The sequence below is a fragment of the Stigmatopora argus genome, chromosome 15, assembly GCF_051989625.1.
Source record: "Stigmatopora argus isolate UIUO_Sarg chromosome 15, RoL_Sarg_1.0, whole genome shotgun sequence".
NCBI classification, from domain to species: Eukaryota; Metazoa; Chordata; class Actinopteri; order Syngnathiformes; family Syngnathidae; genus Stigmatopora; species Stigmatopora argus.
The window spans coordinates 5,150,843-5,174,987 of NC_135401.1; the positions used below are offsets into that span (position 1 = coordinate 5,150,843).

Sequence of the window (24,145 nt, forward strand, 5' to 3'; positions counted from 1 at the left end):
GAAAACAGTAACCAGTAAATGGTGGCACTTGCTTTTAACAAACAAGTTAATATATAAAGGTAGGCCGATTGATTGGTTGGCCGATCGTTCGGGACAATTTCATAAGTTTTGGATGATCGGTGGATCACAAAAAAATATAACTGATCTTTTCCGTCTAGAATTATTTAGCCACACTAGCCCACTAGCATTTCATCACAAATATCGGTGGTCACTCATGAGCATATAAGTGCACTTGATGGGCATTTTTACACCCCATCATAATTTTTACAATTGTAACATATCTTTGCTGCCAAAGAGTTATATGTCTTGAATGTCAAATCTATGTCATTATTTTAATATCTAGTGAAATAGTTTATCAAAATATTTTCCTATCCGCATGCAGCAACTCCACGGGAAGAACTTGTTGTTCAGCGACGGCTACGTTCTAAAAGAGGACATCGGCATGGGCTCTTTCTCCGTGTGTAAGCGATGTGTCCACAAGGCCACCAACACGGAATACGCAGTCAAGGTGCAAAAGCGCCTCAACAAATGACACTCACGTGACCTCATCCAATGCAAATCCTAAATCTTTGTTTTCTGTAATGGACAGATGATCGACAAGACCAGCACAGACCCCTCCGAGGAGATCGAGATCCTACTTCGATACGGACAGCACCCGAATATTATAACGCTGAAAGATGTGAGTAAATTACAAAATTCTACCCCTCCCCCCAAAAAATTCTAGCAATTTATACTCCACTGTGACAGTTTTTTTCTTCTTCGTCATGCATTCTTTGGTGTGACTTATACTTAAGTGTGACTAGTTAGCCTCAAATATAGTGTACATATCCAAGATGAAGTCCAATGTTTTTGTTGTTGTTTTTTTTAACCACATTTGCTTCAGGTGTACGACACTGGCAAGCAAGTGTTCCTGGTGACCGAGCTAATGCGCGGGGGAGAGTTGCTGGATCGGATTCTCAAACAGAAGTCCTTCTCGGAGAGGGAAGCCAGCGCCGTGTTGCACACCATCACCAAAACAGTGGAATACCTTCACTCGCAAGGGGTGAGAAAGCAGCATATTTATCAGTCCGACTACTTTTTTACATTTTCAAAGGCAAGTTGCTTCATGTTGAGTGTAAGATAGGTGTAGAATTCGATTAAAAATCATCAGTTAATTAATTTAAAATCAAAGAAATCAAATCAAAAGCCTTTATTGTCATCATACCCAGCTGCGTATAACAAAATTGGTGGTGCTACTCTACAAAATGCGTTTTCCCAGTTAAAAAAAAAAAACATAAATAGTAATCTAAAAGTATTGGAAGCTTTTTAATAAACTAATCTTGTAAATATATTTGAATCACATAACAATTTCCCCCTAAAAGCTACAACCTTTAAATGGAAATGATTTTTGAGAATTACTAAATGAAGCAATATGGTACAGATGAGAATATTGGTAATGTTAATGCGTTTAATTTCACGTCCGGGCACACATTTTATTCAACAATTTTCAAATATTCAACATGTTTTGGATCAATCTCAACTTTTTCTACTAAGAGCCTGAAATTAAAGTGCCACAATATATGTCATTTAGCAATTTCCTAAACATAGAGGACGGTTGAAAGTTCGAAATTCCTCACTAGGTTCTTTCTTTCCCTTTTTGATTTCTGGGTTTAGGTGGTGCACCGAGACCTGAAGCCCAGCAACATCCTGTACGTGGACGAGTCGGGGAACCCCGAGTCCATTCGGATCTGCGATTTTGGCTTTGCAAAACAGCTTCGCGCCAACAACGGCCTGCTTATGACCCCGTGTTACACGGCCAACTTTGTGGCCCCTGAAGTGAGTCCATCAGGGAGTGACATCAAACACCTGGAGTCCTTTTATTTATGTATTTATTCATTTTAGACTTTTTCGCAATTTAACCAAACTGTTAGTTGTGATCTAAGAATTTAATTCACTACCACCGTACGGTAGCGATCAATTTGGTAAGACTATTAGAGCACTAGCTAAAAGTGAATCAGATTTTTGTCATTGTTGAGCAAAGATGATATGTTTTTCATCTTAAAACACACTTATTGCCTATTTAACATTTTCAAATAGCCAAAAAAATGTGTCATTCGTAGGTTTTGAAGCGTCAGGGCTACGACGAGGGCTGTGACATTTGGAGTTTGGGAGTCTTGCTGTATACCATGCTGGCAGGGTAAATACAATCAGTCACGCTCTTAAGACAAAGCATCTTTTTCTATCTTTTTACCGTCTTATTCTTTTATTTCCTGCCACTAGTTTTACTCCTTTCGCCAATGGACCAGAAGACACTCCGAATGAGATCCTGAACAGGATAGGCAATGGTCACTTCAGTTTGTCTGGAGGCAACTGGGACACGGTGTCCGACAGTGCTAAGGTAGGACTTCATTTGTGAGCCTTTCCTTGTTCTTAACTAGCATTTAGGTTGGGAAGACATCAAGGCTTTGTATTTTATTTTAAAATGAGTCAGGCACTGTAAATAACATATGAATAAACGCTGAGCAGGAGTTATAGTCCTATGTAAAATACTGCACCTTCCTGCAGGACCTGGTGTCCAAGATGCTCCACGTGGACCCGCATCAGAGACTGATTGCCAAGCAGGTTCTCCGGCACCCTTGGATTGTTCAGCGAGACAAACTCCCAAATAGCCAGCTCCCACACCAAGACCCTAAACTCGTAAAGGTGATTGCATTTCACTGGTTCACTGAGGAATAAATTGTGTAACAAACTTGGAAGTGTCAGGCACTTTGCAAATTCCAAATATTTAGCCAAAAGCCTCAACAAATACACAAATCAATCGGAGGCCCTTGAATCAATTTGAATGACGGCAGATTATTATTTTTTTCATGTCGCAGGGTGCCATGGCAGCCACGTACTCCGCCCTGAAGAACTCGCAGCCCACCCCCGAGCTGAAGCCCATCGAGAGCTCCTTTCTAGCCCAGAGGCGCGTTAAGAAGCTTCCGTCCACCTCCCTGTAGACACTCTCCGTGCAACCCCTCTCGGGAGAACGAAACCCAACCAAGCAACCAACCAGCTCGCTCGGGAGGGCGCTACCAGCCAAGGAACACTGACTGTGACCCTGAAAAACCCGCTGAAACCCCCCCCCATCTTGACTTCTAGCTATGGCCAAAGGAGACGGATAGGGGCCGTTGTTTGTAATGTGCGTGCGCTCCTGCATGACCACCGTGCCACACAAAGCCGGCTCAGTCAACGTTTCTCGTCGTTCAGCTTTCTGCACGTTTATTTGTCTGCCTGTTTTCCGTCTGTCCGTCCGTGTACGCATGCGTGCGTAAAGATGATGAGCTTTACATTAGCGGCTCGGCGCTGCTAAATCCTTTCGTGCCGGCAGCACGGCGGCCGTAGTACTGTCCAAAATGCTGTTTTTTTTTTTCAGGGTGGGGATTGGTTCATGTGAAATATAGAATATATATTTTAAAAAATATATATTTCTGCCATAAATGCCTCTTTTGGCTTTGCTTGGTACCGCCACAACGTGGAGGATGGCGGGGAAATGTCCATGTCAATTTCGTGTTTCTTTTACAAGTGTCAGTTGCATGATTTGCCGTGCGTCGTTTCTTTCGACGTTTTATTTGACTACACATTTCGTACACTGGTGGCTTTCTGTGAAAGAGGCGTGGCATGTTTCAACATTGATATTGGCTTTGTGTTTCTTTATTTTTTCGGGTTTTTTGAATGCCGTTTCCTGTGCTGGCTGCTTTTGGTGTTGATTTTTTTGTTTGTTTTTGTTTTGTCAGAGGAAAGCTTTATTTTTGTGCAAGGCAAACGAAGCACATTAAAGAGTTTTGTGTCATTCAGAAAAAGAATAGAAATGTTAAGATTTTGTGTTTCAAAAACCAGGCTGAGCAGACTGTTTTTCTCGATGGAATTCGTTTTCCGCTTCATATTCTGTACGCTTTGTCACAAAAAAAAGGTAGGGCTATATATAACCTTTTCAGATGAACTCAATTGGCTGCCATTGGTGGCGATAGTCAATCTATTTTGACTGGGAAGGCTGGCAGGACGTCTATCGCCGTCAATCGTACCGAAACTTGGTCACTTCGCAACAGTTTGATCCAAATACGTCCACGTCTTTGAATTTTCAGTTCACGTGTAAAGGTTATAGTCCATTTGAGGTAGTGGAAGTTAATATCCCTCATAGTTTTTGGGGCCAAATTAAGTCAACTGCCCGTGAGATCAGACTTTTCTTGCTCTGTTTCCACTTGGCATGTTTTGATGACTTCCCACAGTAGGTCCTGCTATCAGCTCGGTGCCTAAGGACCACTCGTCAAGGAATCTGTCCAATGTCTCGTGTAAAAGAAGGGAAGAGCTGTGTGGCTCTGTAATTGTCCAACCAGTTATCTTACCTCAAAAGGGAGCATAAAGTCGTATCATTCATTTTTTCTTGTGTGGTGGCAAAAAGAAAAAACATTGTTCCTTTGACTAAACTTGGTATGTCTTATTGTATAATAAAGATTTTTATATCTTACAAAATGTTAAAGGTTGAGTGTATACATACACCCACACAATTTGTTATATGCTATATATTGTAATATATATATATATGTATATGTATGTGTATATATATATATATATATATATATATATATATATATATATATATATGCATATATATACATATGCATATATTATATATATGCATATATATATGTATATGCATATGTATATATATGTATGTATATATATATGCATGTGTGTGTGTATATATATATATATATATATATATATATATATATATATATATATATATATATATATATATATATATATGCATATATATACACATGCATATACATATGCATATATTATATATATATATGCATATATATATGTATATGCATATGTATATATATGTATGTATATATATATATATGCATATGTATATGCATGTGTGTATATATATGTATATATACACATATATATACACATATATGAACAGTTTCCCTTAATTATTTCTATATATGTATAGTCAACACTTTCCAATAATGACAAACTTAAGTGTGGCCACTTCATGGTGTAGAGGTTCACTCACCTGACTGCCATGTAGGCAGTTGGGGTTTGAATCCCAGTTGGAAATCATTTTTTCGCTTCAATAGAAACAACCATGTGTAGTCAAGACCTTCCAATAATGACAAAGTAGAGTGTGGCCACTTCATGGCGTAGAGGTTTGTTCACCTGACTGCCGTGTGGGCAGCTGGGGTTCGAATCCCGCTGTCATCTGACTGATCACTACACTATGTAGTTCAGTATATGGGTGAACCTTTTTTCATTAAAATAAAGACTTTGTCATTTTTTTCAGCAAAAAAAAATTCCTGTCAGCCTTCGGCCAGTCTTTCGTAAGTGAGCAGCCACCGGGATTCGAACCCCACCTGCCCACACAGCAGTCAGGTGAGCGAACCTCTACACCATGCAGTGGCCACATTTTACTTAGTGATTATTGGAAAGTCTTGACTACACACGGTTGTTTCTATTTAAGGGAAAAATTATTCCCAACTGGGATTTGAACCCCAACTGCCTACATGGCAGTCAGATGAGTGAACCTCTACACCATGAAGTAGGCACACTTAACTTTGTCATTATTGGAAAGTCTTGACTACACATGGTTGTTTCTATTTAAGGTAAAAAAATGATTCCTACCTGGGATTTGAACCACACCTGTCCGCATGACAGTCAGGTGAACAAACCTCTACACCACAAAGTGACCACACTTTAATCATCTGACTGCCATGTAGGCAGTTGGGGTTCAAATCCCAGTTGGGAATAATTTTTCCCTTAAATAGAAACAACCATGTGTAGTCAATACTTCCCAAATGAACCTCTGCACCACAAAGATTATTATTATATTAAATGGGGGGGGGGGGGGTTATATTAAATGGGGGCTATATTAAAAGGGGGGTATATCAAAAGGGGGGTATATTAATCTTTGTGGTGCAGAGGTTCATTTGCCTGACTGCCATGCGGGCAGGTGTGGTTCGAATCCCGGTTGGGAAACATTTTCCCTTGATCTTTCTATATATCTGTAGTCAAGACTTTCCAATAATGACAGAGTCAAGTGTGTCCACTTCATGGCCTAGAGGTTCACTCACTTGACTGCCATGTAGGCAGTTGGGGTTCAAATCCCAGTTGGGAATCATTTTTCCCTTAAATAGAAACAACCATGTGTAGTCAAGACCTTCCAATAATCACTAGGTAAAGTGTGGCTACTTCATGGTGTGGAGGTTTGTTCACCTGACTGCAATGTGGGCAGCTGGGGTTCAAATCCCAGTGTTTGACTGATCACTACACTATGTAGTTCAGTATATTTTTTCATTAAAATAAAGACTTAGTTCATTATACACAGCTGTGTATGATGACAGTAAAGGCTTTTGATTTGATGTAAAAGCGTAGCATCCCATAAGACTAGGCTTTCATTTCAAACTACTATTAAAAAAAAGAAAAAAAAGTCGAGGGCGTTCCCTGAATTGACGTCACATTGGTGACCCGGAAGTGAAACGGACCGGAAAAGACAACGAAAAAAAAGGGTTTTCATTGACCTGTATGCTTTGTTTTGTTTGTAAACGTCTTTTCAGGTTTTTAATCGCATGATCTAAACGGCCTAATTTGGGTCACCTCCAACCAAGACACGTTTGTTATAGGACATGACCAGAAGTCCACCAAGAAGTTGTTGTTTTTTACGATGGCTGATTTTTGTGTACTCGACGCATGCCGAAAAGGTAAGAAATGCTCCCGTTTTCTACATTGCAAGCTTCTATAAAGATATAGTTCCACTTGCAGTCATAATATCTCCAAATCGAATTGCGTTTAGTGGTTTTTAATCGTTTCAAAGATCGCACAAGGACAGAAAAGAAGACGGCTCAATGATGACTTTTCCAATTCGAAATTCCTTTATAGACCATTTGTCATAAAACGAAAATCCTAATTGTGGAAAGACACTCTCTCCAGTAATATTGGTGATATCTCACGACTTGATTTATTTATTTTTGCTAATGACCATGTATAGTAAGGCTTTTTTTCTTTAAAAAACGACATAGTACAGTAAGGCTTTTTTCTTTAAAAAACAACATAGTATAGTAAGGCTTTTTTAAATAAAAACGACCATGTATAGAAAGGTTTTTTTAAATAAAAACGACCATGTATAGAAAGGCTTTTTAAAAATAAAAAACGACCATGTACAGTAAGGCTTTTTCGTCAAAAACGACATAGTATATATAGTAAGTCTTTTTTTTCTTAAAAAATATGACCATTTGTATTGTAAGGCTTTTTTGTTAAAAAAATGACCATGTATAGTAAGGCTTTTTTCTTAAAAAAAACCGACCATGTATAGTAAGGCTTTTTTTTTTTCTCGTAAAAAACGACATAGCATAGTAAGGCTTTTTTTAAACGACATAGTATATATATATGTATATGTATATATATATATATATATATATATATATATATATATATATATATACACATATATATACATATATATATATATATATATATATATATATATATATATAAGGCTTTTTTTTCTTAAAAAACAACATAGTATAGTAAGGCTTTTTTTTTTAAAACGACATAGTATAGTAGGGCTTTTTTCTTTAAAAAAAAACGACATAGTATAGTAGGGCTTTTTTCTTTAAAAAACGACACAGTATAGTAAGGCTTTTTTCTTAAAAAAAGACATAGTATAGTAAGGCTTTTTTCTTAAAAAAAAAACGACGCAGATAGTAAGGCTTTTTTCTTTAAAAATGACCATGTATAATAAGGCTTTTTTCTTGTGGTCTCTCTGACAGGATGGAGTAGGTTTGGGAGCAGCTTGCGGATGAATCGCCTCCCCGACCGGTCGCCTTCGTATTGGCTCGGTATGTGATGTCTCGCCTTGTTGCAGCGATCATAGTGCGTGTTCATAGCCACATCCCCTTACAAAAAGTTTTTAGAATGAATATATTTCTTATAAATCAAAGTCAAGGTCACATAATAGAACAAGAGATATACTTGGATGTCAACTTTTATTTTTATTTTTTCAGATGAGTGACAAAGGCAAAAATGGATGACTTCTGGGATGGACAGTCTTCCAACGAAAAGGTTTCCCAAACTGTGGAGAGCGAGGATACCTGAAGACAAAAAAAGTAAGTTTAAAAGAGACATTCATGTTGCTGTGCAGAAAATATTTCTTTTCTTTTGTTTTTCTTAGACTCACCTGCGGATGGCGGTGATGTAGGATCTCGATTTCACCAGGTGGCTGACCTGGCCTCAATAGTAGAGCACCAATTTACCATACAAAAGGTAATTGGTTAGATTCCCCGCCTCCTCCAACTTCTCACTTTTCAGGTCAAATAAAAACCGAGTGGGCAGGACCATACTTCTTAGGGTGGTGGCTTATACACTTAGTCAATTGAGTCGAGCGCCCTCCTACCGAAAATACTTGGCCGGTCGAAGTTTAGTGGGTGTGTGGGTGGGCCCCTTGGCGCAACAGTGGAGTATGCGCCTACCACCGAGTGGAAGCTGGTTCGCGTCCCGCAGACGTACTCTTGGTGCCCCTCCCCGCCTTCGGCGGGGAGGGACACCTGCGACATAAGATTAATTACCTTTTACTAAAAAAAACTAAAAATTAAATTTTACATTTAATCAAATAAGCCACCCAAACACTTATTGGACACAACCATGCTGAGTAGGGAGGTGGCTTGCACACTTAGCCAAAATACTCAACGACCTCTTACCGAAAATACTTGGCCAGTCGAAGTTTAGTGGGTGTGTGGGTGGGCCCCTTGGCGCAACAGTGGAGTATGCGCCTACCACCGAGTGGAAGCTGGTTCGCGTCCCGCAGACGTACTCTTGGTGCCTCTCCCCGCCTTCGGCGGGGAGAGGCACCTGCGACAAAAGACTAATTACCTTTTACTAAAAAATACTTTAAAAATTAAATTTTACATTGAATCATTACATCAAAATGAGTTTAAAAAAAGTAGGGAAACGGCTTGCACACTTAGCCAAATTACTCGAGCGCCCTCTTACCGAAAATACTTAGCCGGTCGAAGTTTAGTGGGACGGTGGGAGGGCCCTTTACCACGCACAGTAGAGCATGCGCCTACCGCCGAGTGGAGGCTGGTTCGCGTCCCGCAGACGTACTCTTGGTGCCTCTCCCCGCCTTCGGCGGGGAGAGGCACCTGCGACATAAGACTAATTACCTTTTACTAAAAAAGACTTTAAACATTTTTAAATTTTACATTTAGAACCTTTTTACACAAAAAAATGTTAAAATAATTAGCCTACAAAATCAAAAGACACTGGCCATTTGCTAGTATTTCAAGCAAGCCACCCAAACCCTTTTATTGGTCCGAAATACGTTTGCGTCGCGCCGGCACCAAAATGCAATCGGCAGTCCCAATCATTTTCAACTGGTTGCTGGTGATAGACATCTAAACGATGAAGAGATGGGGGGGGGGGCGCGTTTGGCTTTCCCACCACAACCGCCGGCTGTCGAAGAACCGCATGGTGACGTTGTTCTGCCAGTCGCCCTTGTCCACATCTATGTCCGTCAAGCAGGGGTCTGCCGAATGACGAGGACACAGCTCAAACCCACGGCTGGCACGGGGGTGAGGCAAGCAGGCCTTGACTTTTCGGTCGGTCGGCTGCACTCCGTTCTTCTCCTCCTGCTCCTCTTCCACGTTGTCCAATGCATCTTTCATGACACAGACAATTATTTCTCAACACTGCCCAAGATGATAACATTTTTGTCCTACGACGCTAATATCTTTACAGTGGCGACACGGTTTTCAACCTGGCATGACGAAGGCGGTGGCGACGTGCATCTGTCCCAACTGCTCCTGCGGCCGGTCAGCAAGCTCTTCCCGACTGGACGCCATAAATGACATAAAGGTCACGTGACCAAAGTTATGATGTTGACGACGACAATCGGACTTACAGATCAGTGAGGATTTGCCATCTGGCAAAGTCACCCGCCTGCATCTGTGGGAGCCGTCCAAAAGCATGACCATGTCAGCCTCCGCTCACTGGGGCGCCGGAGACTCCTGGATGAAGGCGCAATCCGGGGTTCGCCGGTACGAGTCTGTCAACAAACAAGGCAAGGCGTAAACTTGTGGGGAACATTTCCTCCATGCTGTAACTTACATTCAACAAATATCTTGTACGTACACGAGCCTTGTGAGGATGAGCCAGGAGCCAAGATTCATTAAGTATACAATAAAGTCCAATATGACTATTATTGCTCAAATGCCACACAGTGTGTTTTTGTATTTTTAAAGAAAATAGCCTTACTATACATGGTCTTTTTTTATAAATAAAAGCCTTACTATACATGGTCATTTTTTTAAGAAAAACGCTTTACTATATATACATGGTCATTTTTTAAAGAAAAAAGCCTTATTATACATGGTCATTTTTTTTAAAGAAAAAAAAAAAGCCTTACTATACATGGTCATTTTTTAAAGAAAAAAAGCCTTACTATACATGGTCATTTTTTAAGAAAAAAAGCCCTACAATACATGGTATTTTTTTTTAAGAAAAACACTTTACTATACGTGGTCATTTTTTAAAGAAAAAAAGCCTTACTATACATGGTCATTTTTTTTAAGAAATAAGCCTTACTATACTATTTTGTTTTTTTCGAAAAAAGCCTTACTATACTATGTCGTTTTTAAGAAAAAAACCTTACTGTACTATGTCGTTTAAAAAAAAAGCCTTACTATACTATGTCGTTTTTTTTAAGAAAAAAGCCTTACTATACTATGTCGTTTTTTTTACAAAAAAAAAAGCCTTACTATATATACCATGTCGTTTTTGACGAAAAAAGCCTTGCTAAACATGGTGGTTTTTGAAAAAAAAGCCTTACTATACATGGTCGTTTTTTTGAAAGAAAAAAAAAAGCCTTACTATACATGGTCGTATTTTAAGAAAAAAGCCTTACTATACATGGTCGTATTTTTTTTTAAAGCCTTACTATATACTATGTCATTTTTAAAAAAAGCCTTACTATACATCATGGGTGTCAGACTCGGGTTGGTTCGCGGGCCGAGTTAACGTCAACTCGATTTCATGTGGGCCGGACCATTTTAGATAAACTTGCATAGACTTTATATAAATGGATTAAAAGAACTGGATTAAAAGCCCTGAATATTCAGTTTTTTATAGATCTAAAACAATGTTTATTTTAGCTTTTTTTAAATATATTTTTAGATTTTACAAAATGATTTTTGAACTAAAAACACAGAAAAAAATGATAAAAAAATTACAAATATTGATTTAAAAGAGGGAAACTCAGGAAATTTAATATACACCTATACTCTTCATTTTAATTTGATCCTAAAACAGAAAGTCGGCACTCATGATTTACTTTCCCGGGCCACACAAAATGATGCGGTGGGCCAGATTTGGCCCCCAGGCCGCCACTTTGACACATGCTATACATAGTCGTACTTTAAGAAAAAAATTCTGACTATACATGGTCATTAAAAAAAAAGCCTTACTATACTATGTCGTTTTTTTAAAGCCTTACTATACATGGTCCTTTTTTGGTCGTTTTTTTTTAAAGCCTTAATATACATGGAGGGTTCGAATCGGGTCAGCCCACCTGTGTGGAGTTCTTCCCAGGCCTGCATGGGTTTTCTCCAGGTACTCCTGTTTCCTCCCACATTTCAAAGGCTGTAGGCTGGTTGCACACTAGGTGTGAGCGTGAATGGTTGTCCGTCTCCTCCACCACCGGTTCAGGGTGTCCCGAAGTCAGCTGGGATAGGCTCAGGCACCCTCCGCGACCCTTGTGACGACAAAGCGGTTCAGAGAATGATTGAACAATCAAAGTTGGCCTCATTTCATCAGGCTATCAAGTTAGGTGACGCTTGTTCGGTTCTCACGGACCGCCATTCTGCTTTGTGAAATTCGCCTGCTGTTGAAATCGGCGTTTCAAAATGCAAGCAATAAGATTTCATGTCAAAATAGCTCAGTACGTATCACTCGTCCGTCGATCGTCTTTTTTTTAGTATGGACAACACCGTCAATAGACAAAATACGAATTCTAGCTCTGGTGCAAACCTTTAAAGGTTCATAATGGACGGGACAGAAGTCCCTTCGTGTGTTTCCTCGAGTGAGCGAATGTATTTGTCACAAAAAGTCCACTTACAAATAAGCCTTGTTAGAGTTCGGTCGCTTGTTTCCTTTTTCGGTTTCCTCTTCGATCGACTTTTGCATTCTTTTTTCTATGAATTATGCTTCATCTGTGACCTAAAGACGTGGATAAGCTCAACACACGGTCACCGTCGCACGTCGATGACGTCAGATATATATACACGTACACGTACATATACATACATACACACACACGCGCACGCGCGCACGTACGTACATATATATGTACGTGTATATATATATATATATATATATATATATATATATATATATATATATAAACACGATTTAATAGTATTTTAGTAGAGAAAATTCCCTAATTTAAGTCCGCTTCAGTAAATCCTGTACGAGCTTTCCGTCGCAAGATGGCAGCCTGTCACTTGCACTACCAACTCCTGTCTTAAGGCAACTAACCTATTGTATATGATATCTATGGGTCAAACATTTCGCGGCAAAGATCGAGTACACCGAGCAAGGAAGTCAACAAAGATGGATTCCTCCCGGACAATGAAGTCTAGAATTTGCACCGACTTCAAAATGCGGGGTCTTATTCTCCGACCGTACGTATAAGTCTTCGTAAATAACTAACAGCTAGCCAAACAGCTAACTTTTCCCCTGAGGGAAAGTTACTGTGACCAGGCTATAGCGTGTAATGTAAACACCAAACAAATCATGACAAACATTGCATGTACCATTGATCTGTAAGATTAGCTTTTCGTTCATTGCTTATGATTTATGAATTTGTAGCCGACAATCAGAAACGATAATGTTGTTGTTTGAGGATTTTTGAACCCAAATATCCTCCAATTCTGGATTGACCCACGTATTATGACATTGACCTTCGGTAATCGAAAATGTTTAGTTCAGGATGAATGTAACTAATTTAGCTGTCTTCTTTTAATGTCGTCCAAGTGATGCCACAAAGTACCTGGTAGAGGTCCTAGAGTCCGTGAGGCCATCGGAGTTGGATGACATTATTGAAAGAGTCCTGGATGCTGTGGAAAAGCAACCCTGTGAGTTATTTATTTCATTTGACACATTGTGTCTTCCTGTATGTGATGTGTTCATCCAATAGTGTCGTCGAGCACAATCGAGCTGTCAGTGGTGGAAAATGCCGTGCAAGACTGCTCGCAATCCTGTGATGATGCCACGTAAGACACGTTGAGATCAACCACAGTCTTTTTTCCCGTTTTCTGTAATTGAAGATGACCGTTGCCATTATTCACCCTTTCCAGAACTAACATTTTCAATGTCATCGGAGCCTTTGACGTGCCCAGATACATTTACAATACGGAGAGAAAGAAGTTTGTCCCGTAAGTAAAGGTCCTCGTTTCCCTCACTCCTGTTCGTGTTGAGCTAGAGAGTGAGACTACCAAAAACACAAGTACAAAGACCAGTATCTTCGCCATTATGCGTTTTTCAGAACTCTAAGGGTCGTTGTAAATTTTTTTTCTAGCATCAAAATGACCAACCATCCAACTCCGGGCTTGTGCGGCATCGCTAGAGACAAGGCGGAACTTTTTCGGGAACGCTACACAATCTTACAACAGGTCTGATTTTTATGCCTTGTTAAATTCCTCTTTCCCATTTGCTAATTTTTAACATCTACTCGTTTCCAGCGCACACGTCGGCACGAACTGTTCACCCCGCCTATCATTGGAGCTACTGTAGTGCCAAATCAAAACAAATTCCAGGTATGATATTTTGGTCACGTGTCCAATCCATTTTTCCCTTACCTTAGCTGACTGCTGTTTTCTTGTTCAGCTGAAGACGATTGAAGCTTTGCTCGGGAGCACCACCAAACTGGGCAGTGTTATTGTCCTTGGCATGATCACACAGCTAAAAGAGGTAAAGTGGCATGCCATATCGCATCCCCAACGTATTACGGTTGTCCCCGTGACATATTACTGCATCTAAAATTGGATATTGACGGCAAAAAAGCACATCCAAATGTAGATTAGAGTGCTACCTCTACTTATGAATGTCTCTACATATGAAATATGGCTTAATATGAACTATCCAAGTTACAAAACCACTTTTTTCGGAAGTACTACAGTATTTCCTAGTTACATGCACTAGTGTTGCAGAATTACAAAGATGTTTATATTGTGTGTCAGTGTCTAAAATGTTTGCTTTTTGTTGTCATTCAAAGGGGAAATTCTACCTGGAGGATCCAACTGGAACAATTGCGCTCAATATGTCCAAGGCAATATCCTTCTATAATATTTTGAATGTTTTAAATTAATCAAAGTACAGTTTTTCTATTTACCTTAATGGGATTTGCACCAGTTTCATAATGGTCTTTACACGGAATGCAGTTTTGTACTGGCTGAAGGTAAGAGAAATTAACACAAGATTTTGGATTTCACGGTCATGATCAAACTTCACGATTTTGAAAATCTAAAGTGATCTTTTAGGCTCTTACGAGGATTCGGAGTTCCACGTCAATGGTTTTGGCACCCCACCCATCGAGCCGTCAACAGCCACCAGGTAAACAGAAAAAATCAGCACGATTGATAATTACCATTAAAAACTTGTCTTCATCAGGGCGTACTTTGGCAACATCAACTTCTTCGGCGGTCCTTCCACAACGTCGGTTAAGGCGTCGGCTAAACTCAAGCAGCTGGAGGAGGAGAACGAGGAAGCCATGTTTGTCGTGCTTTCCGACGTGTGGCTGGACAGCGTGGAAGTCATGGAAAAGCTCAACCTCATGTTTGCAGGTATGCGTCAATAGAACGGGTATTTAAAAAAAAAAAAAGTGGCGTAACTTTGAACGTAATTGCCATCAGGATACGCCGCAATGCCTCCCACGTGTTTCATCTTTTGTGGGAACTTCTCCTCCGTCCCATACGGGAAAAGTCAAATCAAATCCCTCAAAGGTGAGCTTTTTACATTAAGTAACAAACAATGGACAGCTATTTAGTGACAACTATTCTTATTTTAGAGTCGCTGAAATTGTTGGCTGACAGCATATGTGCTCATCCTAATATACACAACAAGTAAGAGCAAGTGCACAATTATGAGGAATTTTTTGGGAAACATTTCTCACAATCATTGTCCTCTTTTTGAATCTGCAGTAGCCGTTTTGTGTTTGTTCCCGGCCCTGAAGATCCAGGCCCGGGTACTATCCTACCACGGTAAATCTCATATTTAGGAATTTAGGTCAGGTGATATAGTTCTTTTTACCATCCCCAAAAATTCATGACTGTCCAATTACAGACCACCACTGTCCGATCATATCACCGAGGAATTCCGGCAAAGGGTTCCTTTCTCCGTGTTCACCACCAACCCATGCAGGTAAACTAACCCTCAACGCAAACTATTTCCCTTGAGCCCAGTTAAGACCAAATCGAACATTTTTACCTGCAGAATCCAGTACTGCAGCCAAGAAATGGTGATCATCCGAGAGGACCTTGTCAACAAAATGTGCAGAAATTGCGTCGGCTTGCCCAACACCAACCTGGACATTCCCAACCACGTGAGAACCCTTCGCAATAATTGCCATGTGCCACTTTGTGTCGTTTGTCTTTGACGCCGGTTTGGCTGGCAGTTTGTTCGGACAGTCCTGTCCCAAGCTCATCTGGCGCCGCTGCCGCTCCACGTCACTCCCGTATTCTGGGCGTACGACTACGCCCTGCGTTTGTATCCCGTCCCCGACGTCATCGTCTTTGCGGACAAGTACGACCCCTTCAACGTCAAGCACTTTGACTGTCTTTGCGTCAATCCGGTATGTAAGAATCAGGTTGAAAAATGCATGTTATTTTTATCATGTTCCACTGCTATGGACGTCTATCGTTGTCAATAAACTATTTTTTTTAATGGTTAACACAGGGCTCGTTTCCAAGAAGCGGTTTTACGTTTAAGGTCTATTATCCATCCAACAGAACTATTGAGGACAGGTAGGCATGTTTCTGTACATTTGGTTTATTTAAAAGAAAAACAAAGTATTAACAATCTTAATGATTATTTTTCTCAACAGCAAACTTCAAGGACTTTAAGAAAAAGATGGATTTTCTTTTATTGTACATTAAATGTATACAATTTGTTTTTAAAAATATTTTTAGAGAAATAAATCATGTTTCTCACACTATGATTTGTTTTCCATTATCAATGGACATTTGTGATCAGTTGCGACAGGTTAGAAGTTGAGGGTTCAAATCCTACCTTTTGCAGAACTTGCATATTCTCCCCGTGCTTTTCCCAAAACATGATTGGAAGGCGAGTTGATGATTGTGTCCGTATCTTCCAGTTTAAATCATTTTGCGCATCAAATGAGGTCCATTTTGTAATAAAAAAACGTCCTTATTTCCTCTTGACAGCCAGCAGGTTAGGAGCAGACACTTTAACTTTGCCAGGCATGTTTCTGGACAGGTCAGCATCCTGCAGCACGAATAAACCAATCAATTCTAGTTCCGCTAACGACTAAAAGCAAAGTTGAATTCAGTACCTTGACGCTGCGTAGCAAATCCTTTTCTCTCACTGAAGCCTCTTTGGATTTCATGAAGCTCAAAACGGCCGTGCGGGCGGCTGTAAAACATAAAAAACAAAACCTTTAACAATCAAGATTATTTTAGAAAATTAAATTGGCAAGAAGCAAAATGGCACATTTTCATATTAGGTCCCCTCTGTCCTTTAAGTACGGATAATCAAATTACCTTTTCCTTTCTTCTGAGCGCCCGGCGTCAGTTTAACTTTGTGCCTGGAGGTGTAAAAACAAAAAACATGATTCTTCCCTTCCGTGCTGAGGTTTTGAGCAAAGCGGATGGGAGACGCACTTGCAGTTGGAAAGCGCGCTGTAGGGCGCACACACTGGCACCGCGAACATCAGCACGTCCTCCGAGTGAGGTTGGCCCGTCAGCGAGGTGAGAAGGTTCTCAGCTTCCTAACGCCGACAAGATGAAGAAAGATGGAAGAGTGCCATTCTCAAAATTGTCGAACATTGAGAAGCTGGATGACTGTCACCTCTGCGCCAGGGTTGTCTGGATCCACGTCATCCTCCTGAAAGAGGATGCTAAATTTAAATATAATTTCACATGAAATTTGCATTATTTCATCGTAAAGTTATTCCAAGCACCTAGGAGAATACGTGTGCGGTCGATTGGTCGCCCAGACCGCGACAACGGGCGAACAAAAGACCTACGACAAAACAAGGTAAAACAACACGGTCTACGCATCAATAAAAGCCAACAATGGCCATGAGCAGTTTCACTGAGCCAACGTGTGAGTGTATAAAAGTTTGTATGTACATGCGTTGTACCTTTTAAGAAGCTACGTCAGTCAGGGTCTTAACAAGTTCTCCAACAAAAAACAATAAAAGTCCGGGAAATTTGGAGCTTTTCTTTAGCCTAATAATTAATAGGGCATTAAGTATGACTAAATAGTAATTCACAGTTTGTATTTAGGGAATTTGAGCAACGATTTAATAATAGGTAATTATCAATAACCTCCCGGGCGACCAATCGACCGTGTACCGGAGAATATCCTGCGGATACCTTACCTTTTCATCTGGCTCCCCAAAAGCTGCCTCCTCCCCCTCGACGGCCGTCTGCTCCGATTTCCTGACGTTGGCCGCCGCTTGCCGAGGTTTGGGAGGGGGTTTCTGAATTGGCGTCTTTTTAGCGACCTCTTCGTTGGCCTTCCCTTTCTTGCCTTTCTTCCCTTTGTCCTTCTCCTCCTTGTTTGTGCCTGCCGACTGCAAAGACCGCAACGGTTCAGAAGGAACTGCGTTACGTGCAAGTGCGGTTTCGTGCGCGTACCCCGAGCAGCTGCATCATGAGCTCCCGGTCTTCTTCATCCTGGTCCTTGTATTTCTCCTTGATTTTCTTGAGCTTGTTCTGTTGAGAGCACATAATGGAGAATAGGTTTGGCTGTCACAATGTTTCATTTTTATCCACGAAAGAGGGAAAAACTGACCTTCTGCCCTCTCTTGGGTGGGGGCAGGGACGCTCCTGCGCTGCTTTTGGATCCTTTATCCACTTCTTGTTCGGCAGGCGCAACCACACTCTTATTTACTGGCTCGCTTACTTCCTGCACGTGCTTCTTCTTCCCCTCTCTACCATAACCATATCCCTTGATTACTGAAATCCACCTAGAAAACCTAGATTAAGCAAACTTTCCACTTTGCTCACCTTCGCTGTTTGGCCGTCATATGCTTGCGCCCTTGCGTGTCGACATTCTGGAGAGAGATTCATTGTTTAAAGTCGCTGTGTGGATGGAATTCTGGGAAAAGTGCTCCATGCCTGACAACCTGAGCCGCCACTTCTTTGCTGACTGTGACGTTCTGGGAGCTCCTAGTTTAAAAACAAATACAAACAAAAAAGGGTACCACTTTGTGATTTATCCCGCCTCAAGTTAAGATTATTTTGCAGAGTTTCTACCTGTTGGGCTGCAAGTGAGTGAGAGTAATGGTGGTGTCGGGATAGCTCAATTCCACGCCGCCAGCTTCCTCTCCGCTGACTTCCTCTTCACTCCCCGAGTCACTTGGCGCAGCCACCGTATCCTCCGCTTCTTTTTCATCGCCGTTTTGAGCCTCAACTTCTTCTTTCTTATCCTCCTCGCCGCTATCCTCGCCTACATATGCGTTCGTGGTGGGTTTGTAATCATGACAATCACAGCGAGTCAGTGCTTACCAATGAGCTCCTCCCCTTCCTCCAGCAAGTCGGCCGTGCGGGACGCCATTTCCGCCACGTCCTCCTCCACCGTCTTGACCTTGCGCTCGCCTTTGTGGCGGAACACGCTCTGCTCGTCCACCTGAGAGGAGAGAAAATGTCACCGGGAAATCCTCGGGAGAAACTTTGACGGTTAAGGATTTACCTTAAAGAGGAAGCCGAAGCCCATAATCAAGTAGGAAGGCGGCAGGTAGTTTTTCTTTCCTGAGGAAACAAATTGCTATCAGTTCTGGTATCCAGGGTCTGATTCCAGGTGGGTCCTCAATATTTGCTAATAAGAGGCTCCAAAATTTGATAATCGATTAATTGTGGTAGCCAAATATTTTTTGTTGTTGAACCAGTGACAACACCGCATTTTTGTTTACACATTTCTTGTATCTTTGTTACATGGCCCTTAGCCTTGTGCTTTTTCTTGCCAATAAATTGAATTGAATTGAATTGAATTGAATTAATGTGGTCCCAACCTCTGATCATGAAGCTGCCAGTAGTCAGGTACTCTCCCGTAGGTGCGGTCTTGGACACCTAAATCAAAGCAGCCGCATGTTTAAAGACTAATTAAATAAGTTCATTTTGACCATTTTCCAACTTCCCCACTCACCTGATGATGGTGGACCCACCAAGCGCTCGTGACGATCTTGGCGTCCCAAGCGGCACTGTAGCACACCGACATCGTACCCGCCTCGGTTAGCGTGCGAGGAGGAATGGGAAGACCTGGAACGGGATGGCGTTGACGTCGGGGGACGAAGACGAAAAAATCCAAACTCAACCAGCGAACTGACCTGAGGGGTTTTTGATGATGCAGCTGGTGGCGCCATGAAGGTCTGCGTGGATGTAGATGTCACCTGGCGAGCGGCAAAAGCAAACATTGTAGACCGACGCACAATATTAAGACAGACCGGCGTCTTTACCGGCCCGCAGGTAGCGCTTGACGATTATTTCGTTCTGCTGCTGGTCTCGCCCGGCGATGACAAGGTAGTTCTCAGACGTGATGAACCACAGGAACTTCTCAAACCTGACACAAATGACAAAAAATAGGGTTTTGAGGACCGTGAAAACCCTGTACACGTATTATGTTCTGCCACTCACCAGTAGACCTTCCTGGCTTTTTGAATGGTGGTCACCGTCTGGACCTCCTTCAGGGTTTGGTGGGTCTTTTTCTCAGCCGATTTCATGGCCTTCAATCAAGTCAGAAGAGCTTTTTTTCCAATGGTGTCACCAAACAAGGCAGTCTGAAGGGTGTTTCTTACCTTATCTGCTGCTTGGATGGTTTTCTGTTCCTTCTTCTCAGCAGTGCGTTTGCAGTCGTAGTACCTGAAGACAATAATGATGTTGTTCTTTGCTGATTTTTCATTCTTAGGAAAAAAAGTCCAATGTTGATGGTTTTTCAGGCCGTTATTAGCCCCAGTTAAAAAAATAAAAATAAAAAAAAGCCTGACTTTTAACCTACTTTTTGGCATTGGCGTAGGCTGACAGGCTGAGATCTATATCGACCAGCATGGGCTTGTTCTTCTGCAGTTTCTTGTTCTGACCTTTGTCTTTATTTTTGTTTTTCTTGCCCTTCAACTGAACGACCTCTTTCGAGGGTTCCTCCTCCTCTTCCTCTTCCTCTTCCGAGATGTAAGGATTCCTAGAAGAAGATCCATGGCTTATGTTCAAATGAAAAATGTTACTATTCTGACAAATACTATAACGTGGATGTGAGGTCTTTATGAGATTAAGCTATTTTCAAGCTGTCCAAAATGGTCAGATTTTTGAACCCAAATATCCTCTTTCGTGTAGGTATCGGTCTCACTTTAAAAGCATGGTGATGTGATTGGTCTGAAGCTTGAGGTCTTTGATGGCGCACGCCACTGGGTCGCCGGCACCCTGTGCCTCCTTGACCAGGGTGCCGATCTCCGTCCAGTCCACCTGGTTGGCCAGGGCGCTGCAAATCACCTGCAGCGCCCTCTCCACCACGCCCAGATTCATCTCCACCAGCTCGCCTTTCACCCGGTCCACTTCCTATCATGCGACCAGACGAGAACGCCACACTGCTCAAACCACTGAGAAGGGAGGGAATGATTTTTGGCAAGGTGTTCACCTGAACTTGATGCAAGGCCTCCAGACGCTGCACGTGGTCCCTCTTAACATTCTCTAACTTCTTTAAGGCCTGTTTTTCCTGATGCAAAGCCTTCATGTCGATCTTCTGGCTCTCCATCTTGGAGAAGAACTCATCCACCGCCTGATGAGAAAACAATGGCAGAACCAAAATAAAACAATGCAAAAATTACAGTATGATAAATAAATTCACTGACCTTGTTGAAGGAGTCAAATTCCAAATAGGGACTTTTTAAATGCTGAGCAAAGAGGAACGGGTGGAATTCATCATACCTGAAATTATATATTTTTTTCTACATTAATAATACCAAGACATCAATGAAAATTGTTGGTTTACCCGAATTATATTAAGACTTTAGCAACCACCACAGCAAAACATCCCCAAGCTATTTTTTTCTATTGTAATTTGTGATAAATTAGCCACAACAAAATATTTTAGCAAAAAATCTGGGACATGACTTACGTGAGAAGCTCTTCACTGGCTTTCACGGGAATTAAACTTGCTTTCTTTTCACTCTTTTGAATGATGTAGCCCTTCAATACAACACATGTAATGGTTTTCAACTGTCAACATATATAAAAAATATATATATATACACCATGAACATACTTTGCCACTAAAACACTCAGTTTTCTCCATGTACATCTCGGCCATTTGCAAGGCTTCCAAGAGTTTAGTTGCAACTAAAACATACACACAAATTTATATGATAACTTTCATGACTGGCCATGGGCATAAAACACGCGACTGCATACCTGTCAACCTCTGCCGATAACTGCCCTTATAAATGATTATTGATTCCCCTTACAAACCCCAAAAAAACCTTACAAACACCGTACGAGTCGTACGGTGTTTGTAAGTTTTTTTTGGGGTTTGTAAGGGGAATCAATAATCATTTATAAGGGCAGTTATCGACAGAGGTTGACAGGTATGCGACTGTACCTTGAGAAGCATCAACTCCACTGTCAATTTTCATTGAGCCTGAAAGTCCAGCTTGTATGAAACAGTGCTCGATGAGTGTGGCTCCATAAGCTGAGAAAGTTTAAAAAATAAATTGAAATAAATTGGCATATATTCAAAGGACATCATTTTGTATCGATACGTACTAAGGTGGGGGTTCAGCACTCTTTTCACTTGCTCTCCATTTGGTGCTTGGCTGATGATTTCAGTGAGTCTAGAAGGAGATAATTGTAAAAATTTATAGAGAAATAAGGAATATTAGCCAGAACACACAAATCACCTGGCTTTCGAATGCTAACAAAAGCTCTGAATAACTTTAATGTGATATTATTAAAAGGACATCCCAACCAAAATAACGTTGATTTTATATAGTGGCACTCAGAGAAGAGTAAGGGAAAATTTGCATTTTAATATTGTAAGCAAAAGAAATCTATGCTAAATCTATGCAATGGGTTGAAAAGCCAATTTGTATGCATTTTTTTGGCTGTTGCAAATTCTAGTCCAAAAGGTAGGCTACATGTCAAAATCTGAGAGTGTTACCGTTCCAACGTGATGAGGGGTTCTGGGGGTCTGGCGTTCTCCACGGGGTAGCGTTCCCTCACGGCGATCTTGACGTCTTCGGCCTCGGCGTTGCGGAAACGCAGCAGGTTGAGGATGGTATACTCGTGATCTGTGAGAACGATGTTACCCTGTAGATGGGATGGTGGATTAGCTGGGATTTACGATGATTTGAAGAGAGCGGCATTTCCTCACTCGGTCGTAGAGTTCCACAATGAGGTGGTACGCGGCCTCCTCGGAGCCAAACTGGAGGTCAACGATTCTGTCAATGCCAAGCTGCTTTATGTGGGCCAGCCGGCGTGTTTTCAGGTGCTTGCGGCACTACAATCACATATTCAATTCAAAATTACATTTGCACAAAAAAGTTTCCCGTTGAAAAAAATATTTTTGGGGAAAGTAGCAATGCTATTTAAAATAAGGAGTTCCTTACTTTCATAGCAAAACCTGATGGCATCATGTTTTTGGGCCATTCAAAGTCTGTGGAGTGGATCCGGATTCCAGATTCCAGCAGGATAATGGCTTTGCTGTCAGGCCTTTTCAAACAAAAGGATATTAAATTAATGATCTAATCTAATGATTTATTCAGAATCCTTGCTTTGACTCAATTGACTTAGTTATACTGTATATCAAGGGTATCAGACCATTTTAGATATAATATTTAGATTTTTTTAAATAAATGGATTAAAAGAACTGGATTAAAAGCCCTGAATATTCAGTTTTTTATAGATCTAAAACAATATTTATTTTAGCTTTTTTAAAAATATATTTTTAGATTTTACAAAATGATTTTTGAACTAAAAACACAGAAAAAAAATGATTTAAAAAAAATACAATTATTGATTTAAAAGGGGGAAAATCAGGAAATGTAATATACATCCATACTCTTCATTTTAATTTGATCCTAAAACAGAAAGTCAGCACTCATGATTTACTTTCCCGGGCCACACAAAATGATGCGGCGGGCCAGATTTGGCCCCCGGGCCGCCACTTTGACACACCTGCTCTATATTATCTCATTGGCTGCCATTGACGGCGATGGGCGTCCAATTCATTGTGAATGGGAAGATTATAGTGATCATTGCAACAAAACAATAGTGATACATTTGCACAGAATAAAAATGATGCAGACACTGACATCATCGCGTTTCATTCTTTGTTGACGTCAGGCGATTTCGCTGGAGATGCAAAGTACTTATGAAAACTTTGCAGCCACATGACTCGAGTGATGAGCGTAATTAGTCGGCTCTACTTACTTTTGTAGCCGGATGAGGTACGTCTTGTTGTCTATATCGTACACGTTGTTCACTCTCATGCCGATGAAGCTGTCACGAAGCAAATCGAAAAGCAGAAAACGTCCCCGATGCGTTAAGCGTGTAAACACGTTAGCATATTGGCTAACGTACCTCGAATGAGGAGTCATCGGAAATGCCACTTACTTTGTGTTTATCTCGGAGATAGCAGCCCGGATGTCTGCTGTGGTATACCTAGTTTTCATGATGATTTTAAGTTTCTAACATGAGGGAAAACAGCGTAAATGTTGGAAATGGCTTGCACAACAGTGGCAGCACGTCAGAGATTTAGTACACATGCGCATGAATGCCCGAGCACACATCAACCTTAAGACATCTAGCTTCGTGTATGCCATCTATCACAAGCTCGCCATAGATGTTACGCATGCGTACTTTGCACCGAGCTGTTTTTTTTTCATGTTCACTGA

The 24,145-nt window shown here is 41.0% G+C and overlaps 4 protein-coding genes and 2 long non-coding RNA genes across 12 annotated transcripts in view; 3 read left to right on the top strand and 3 right to left on the bottom strand.

Moving 5' to 3' along the window:
- Nucleotides 1–4,485, top strand: part of rps6ka1 (ribosomal protein S6 kinase a, polypeptide 1) — a 35,573-nt gene extending 31,088 nt beyond the window's left edge. For all 3 annotated transcript variants that reach the window (XM_077620516.1, XM_077620517.1, XM_077620519.1), the window contains exons 15-22: nucleotides 383–508; nucleotides 590–679; nucleotides 884–1,042; nucleotides 1,654–1,815; nucleotides 2,100–2,176; nucleotides 2,260–2,377; nucleotides 2,545–2,682; nucleotides 2,856–4,485. In XM_077620516.1, coding sequence (XP_077476642.1) covers nucleotides 383–508; nucleotides 590–679; nucleotides 884–1,042; nucleotides 1,654–1,815; nucleotides 2,100–2,176; nucleotides 2,260–2,377; nucleotides 2,545–2,682; nucleotides 2,856–2,978 — 993 coding nt within the window. In that variant the 3' untranslated portion in view covers nucleotides 2,979–4,485. The remainder of the gene's footprint in view (nucleotides 1–382; nucleotides 509–589; nucleotides 680–883; nucleotides 1,043–1,653; nucleotides 1,816–2,099; nucleotides 2,177–2,259; nucleotides 2,378–2,544; nucleotides 2,683–2,855) is intronic.
- Nucleotides 4,486–6,521: 2,036 nt separating this feature from the next.
- Nucleotides 6,522–10,236, top strand: LOC144089677 (uncharacterized). Of its 2 annotated transcripts, XR_013305136.1 has the most exons (5): nucleotides 6,522–6,731; nucleotides 7,800–7,868; nucleotides 8,034–8,135; nucleotides 8,201–8,292; nucleotides 9,766–10,236. It is a non-coding gene; the product is annotated as an uncharacterized LOC144089677 (long non-coding RNA). The 2 variants fall into 2 exon arrangements; XR_013305135.1 differs by having other exon boundaries at nucleotides 8,201–10,236.
- On the bottom strand, nucleotides 8,002–12,285 carry LOC144089674 (uncharacterized). Of its 4 annotated transcripts, XR_013305133.1 has the most exons (7): nucleotides 12,140–12,285; nucleotides 11,594–11,776; nucleotides 9,929–10,072; nucleotides 9,785–9,858; nucleotides 8,423–9,685; nucleotides 8,207–8,329; nucleotides 8,002–8,120 (listed from the first exon to the last, which is right to left on the bottom strand). XR_013305133.1 is itself a non-coding variant. In XM_077620753.1 (5 exons), exons 3-5 carry the CDS (start codon nucleotides 9,970–9,972, stop codon nucleotides 9,423–9,425), a joined length of 381 nt encoding a protein of 126 aa, XP_077476879.1. In that variant the 5' UTR covers nucleotides 9,973–10,072; nucleotides 11,594–11,776; nucleotides 12,140–12,285; the 3' UTR covers nucleotides 8,002–9,422. The 4 variants fall into 4 exon arrangements, 1 of the variants encoding a protein (XP_077476879.1); XR_013305132.1 differs by having other exon boundaries at nucleotides 8,207–9,685; XR_013305134.1 differs by having other exon boundaries at nucleotides 8,207–9,685; nucleotides 9,764–9,858.
- Nucleotides 12,286–12,484: 199 nt separating this feature from the next.
- Nucleotides 12,485–16,094, top strand: pole2 (polymerase (DNA directed), epsilon 2). Its single transcript, XM_077620755.1, has 18 exons — nucleotides 12,485–12,704; nucleotides 13,057–13,157; nucleotides 13,220–13,295; nucleotides 13,380–13,457; nucleotides 13,601–13,694; nucleotides 13,764–13,838; nucleotides 13,909–13,992; nucleotides 14,297–14,353; nucleotides 14,431–14,479; nucleotides 14,562–14,634; nucleotides 14,692–14,864; nucleotides 14,934–15,023; nucleotides 15,089–15,143; nucleotides 15,222–15,281; nucleotides 15,364–15,441; nucleotides 15,514–15,622; nucleotides 15,695–15,871; nucleotides 15,976–16,094. The coding sequence occupies exons 1-18, from the start codon at nucleotides 12,568–12,570 to the stop codon at nucleotides 16,045–16,047; spliced, it is 1,638 nt and encodes a 545-aa protein (XP_077476881.1). The 5' UTR covers nucleotides 12,485–12,567; the 3' UTR covers nucleotides 16,048–16,094.
- LOC144089678 (uncharacterized) lies at nucleotides 13,038–14,771 on the bottom strand. Its single transcript, XR_013305137.1, has 3 exons — nucleotides 14,669–14,771; nucleotides 13,881–14,057; nucleotides 13,038–13,337 (listed from the first exon to the last, which is right to left on the bottom strand). It is a non-coding gene; the product is annotated as an uncharacterized LOC144089678 (long non-coding RNA).
- Nucleotides 16,095–16,137: 43 nt separating the features above from the next.
- Nucleotides 16,138–24,064, bottom strand: nemf (nuclear export mediator factor). The gene is given in 32 exon segments (XM_077620754.1): nucleotides 16,138–16,524; nucleotides 16,592–16,671; nucleotides 16,800–16,843; nucleotides 16,920–17,026; nucleotides 17,107–17,142; nucleotides 17,642–17,836; nucleotides 17,901–17,978; nucleotides 18,058–18,183; nucleotides 18,257–18,319; nucleotides 18,389–18,434; nucleotides 18,522–18,714; nucleotides 18,774–18,894; nucleotides 18,958–19,016; nucleotides 19,277–19,334; nucleotides 19,411–19,523; nucleotides 19,592–19,654; nucleotides 19,721–19,824; nucleotides 19,899–19,987; nucleotides 20,060–20,123; nucleotides 20,260–20,439; nucleotides 20,605–20,813; nucleotides 20,893–21,033; nucleotides 21,107–21,182; nucleotides 21,373–21,443; nucleotides 21,520–21,593; nucleotides 21,853–21,942; nucleotides 22,017–22,084; nucleotides 22,411–22,559; nucleotides 22,624–22,749; nucleotides 22,859–22,961; nucleotides 23,682–23,750; nucleotides 23,865–24,064. Coding segments are annotated over 32 exon segments (3,132 nt in total). The 5' UTR covers nucleotides 23,924–24,064; the 3' UTR covers nucleotides 16,138–16,446.
- Nucleotides 24,065–24,145: the final 81 nt, after the last annotated feature.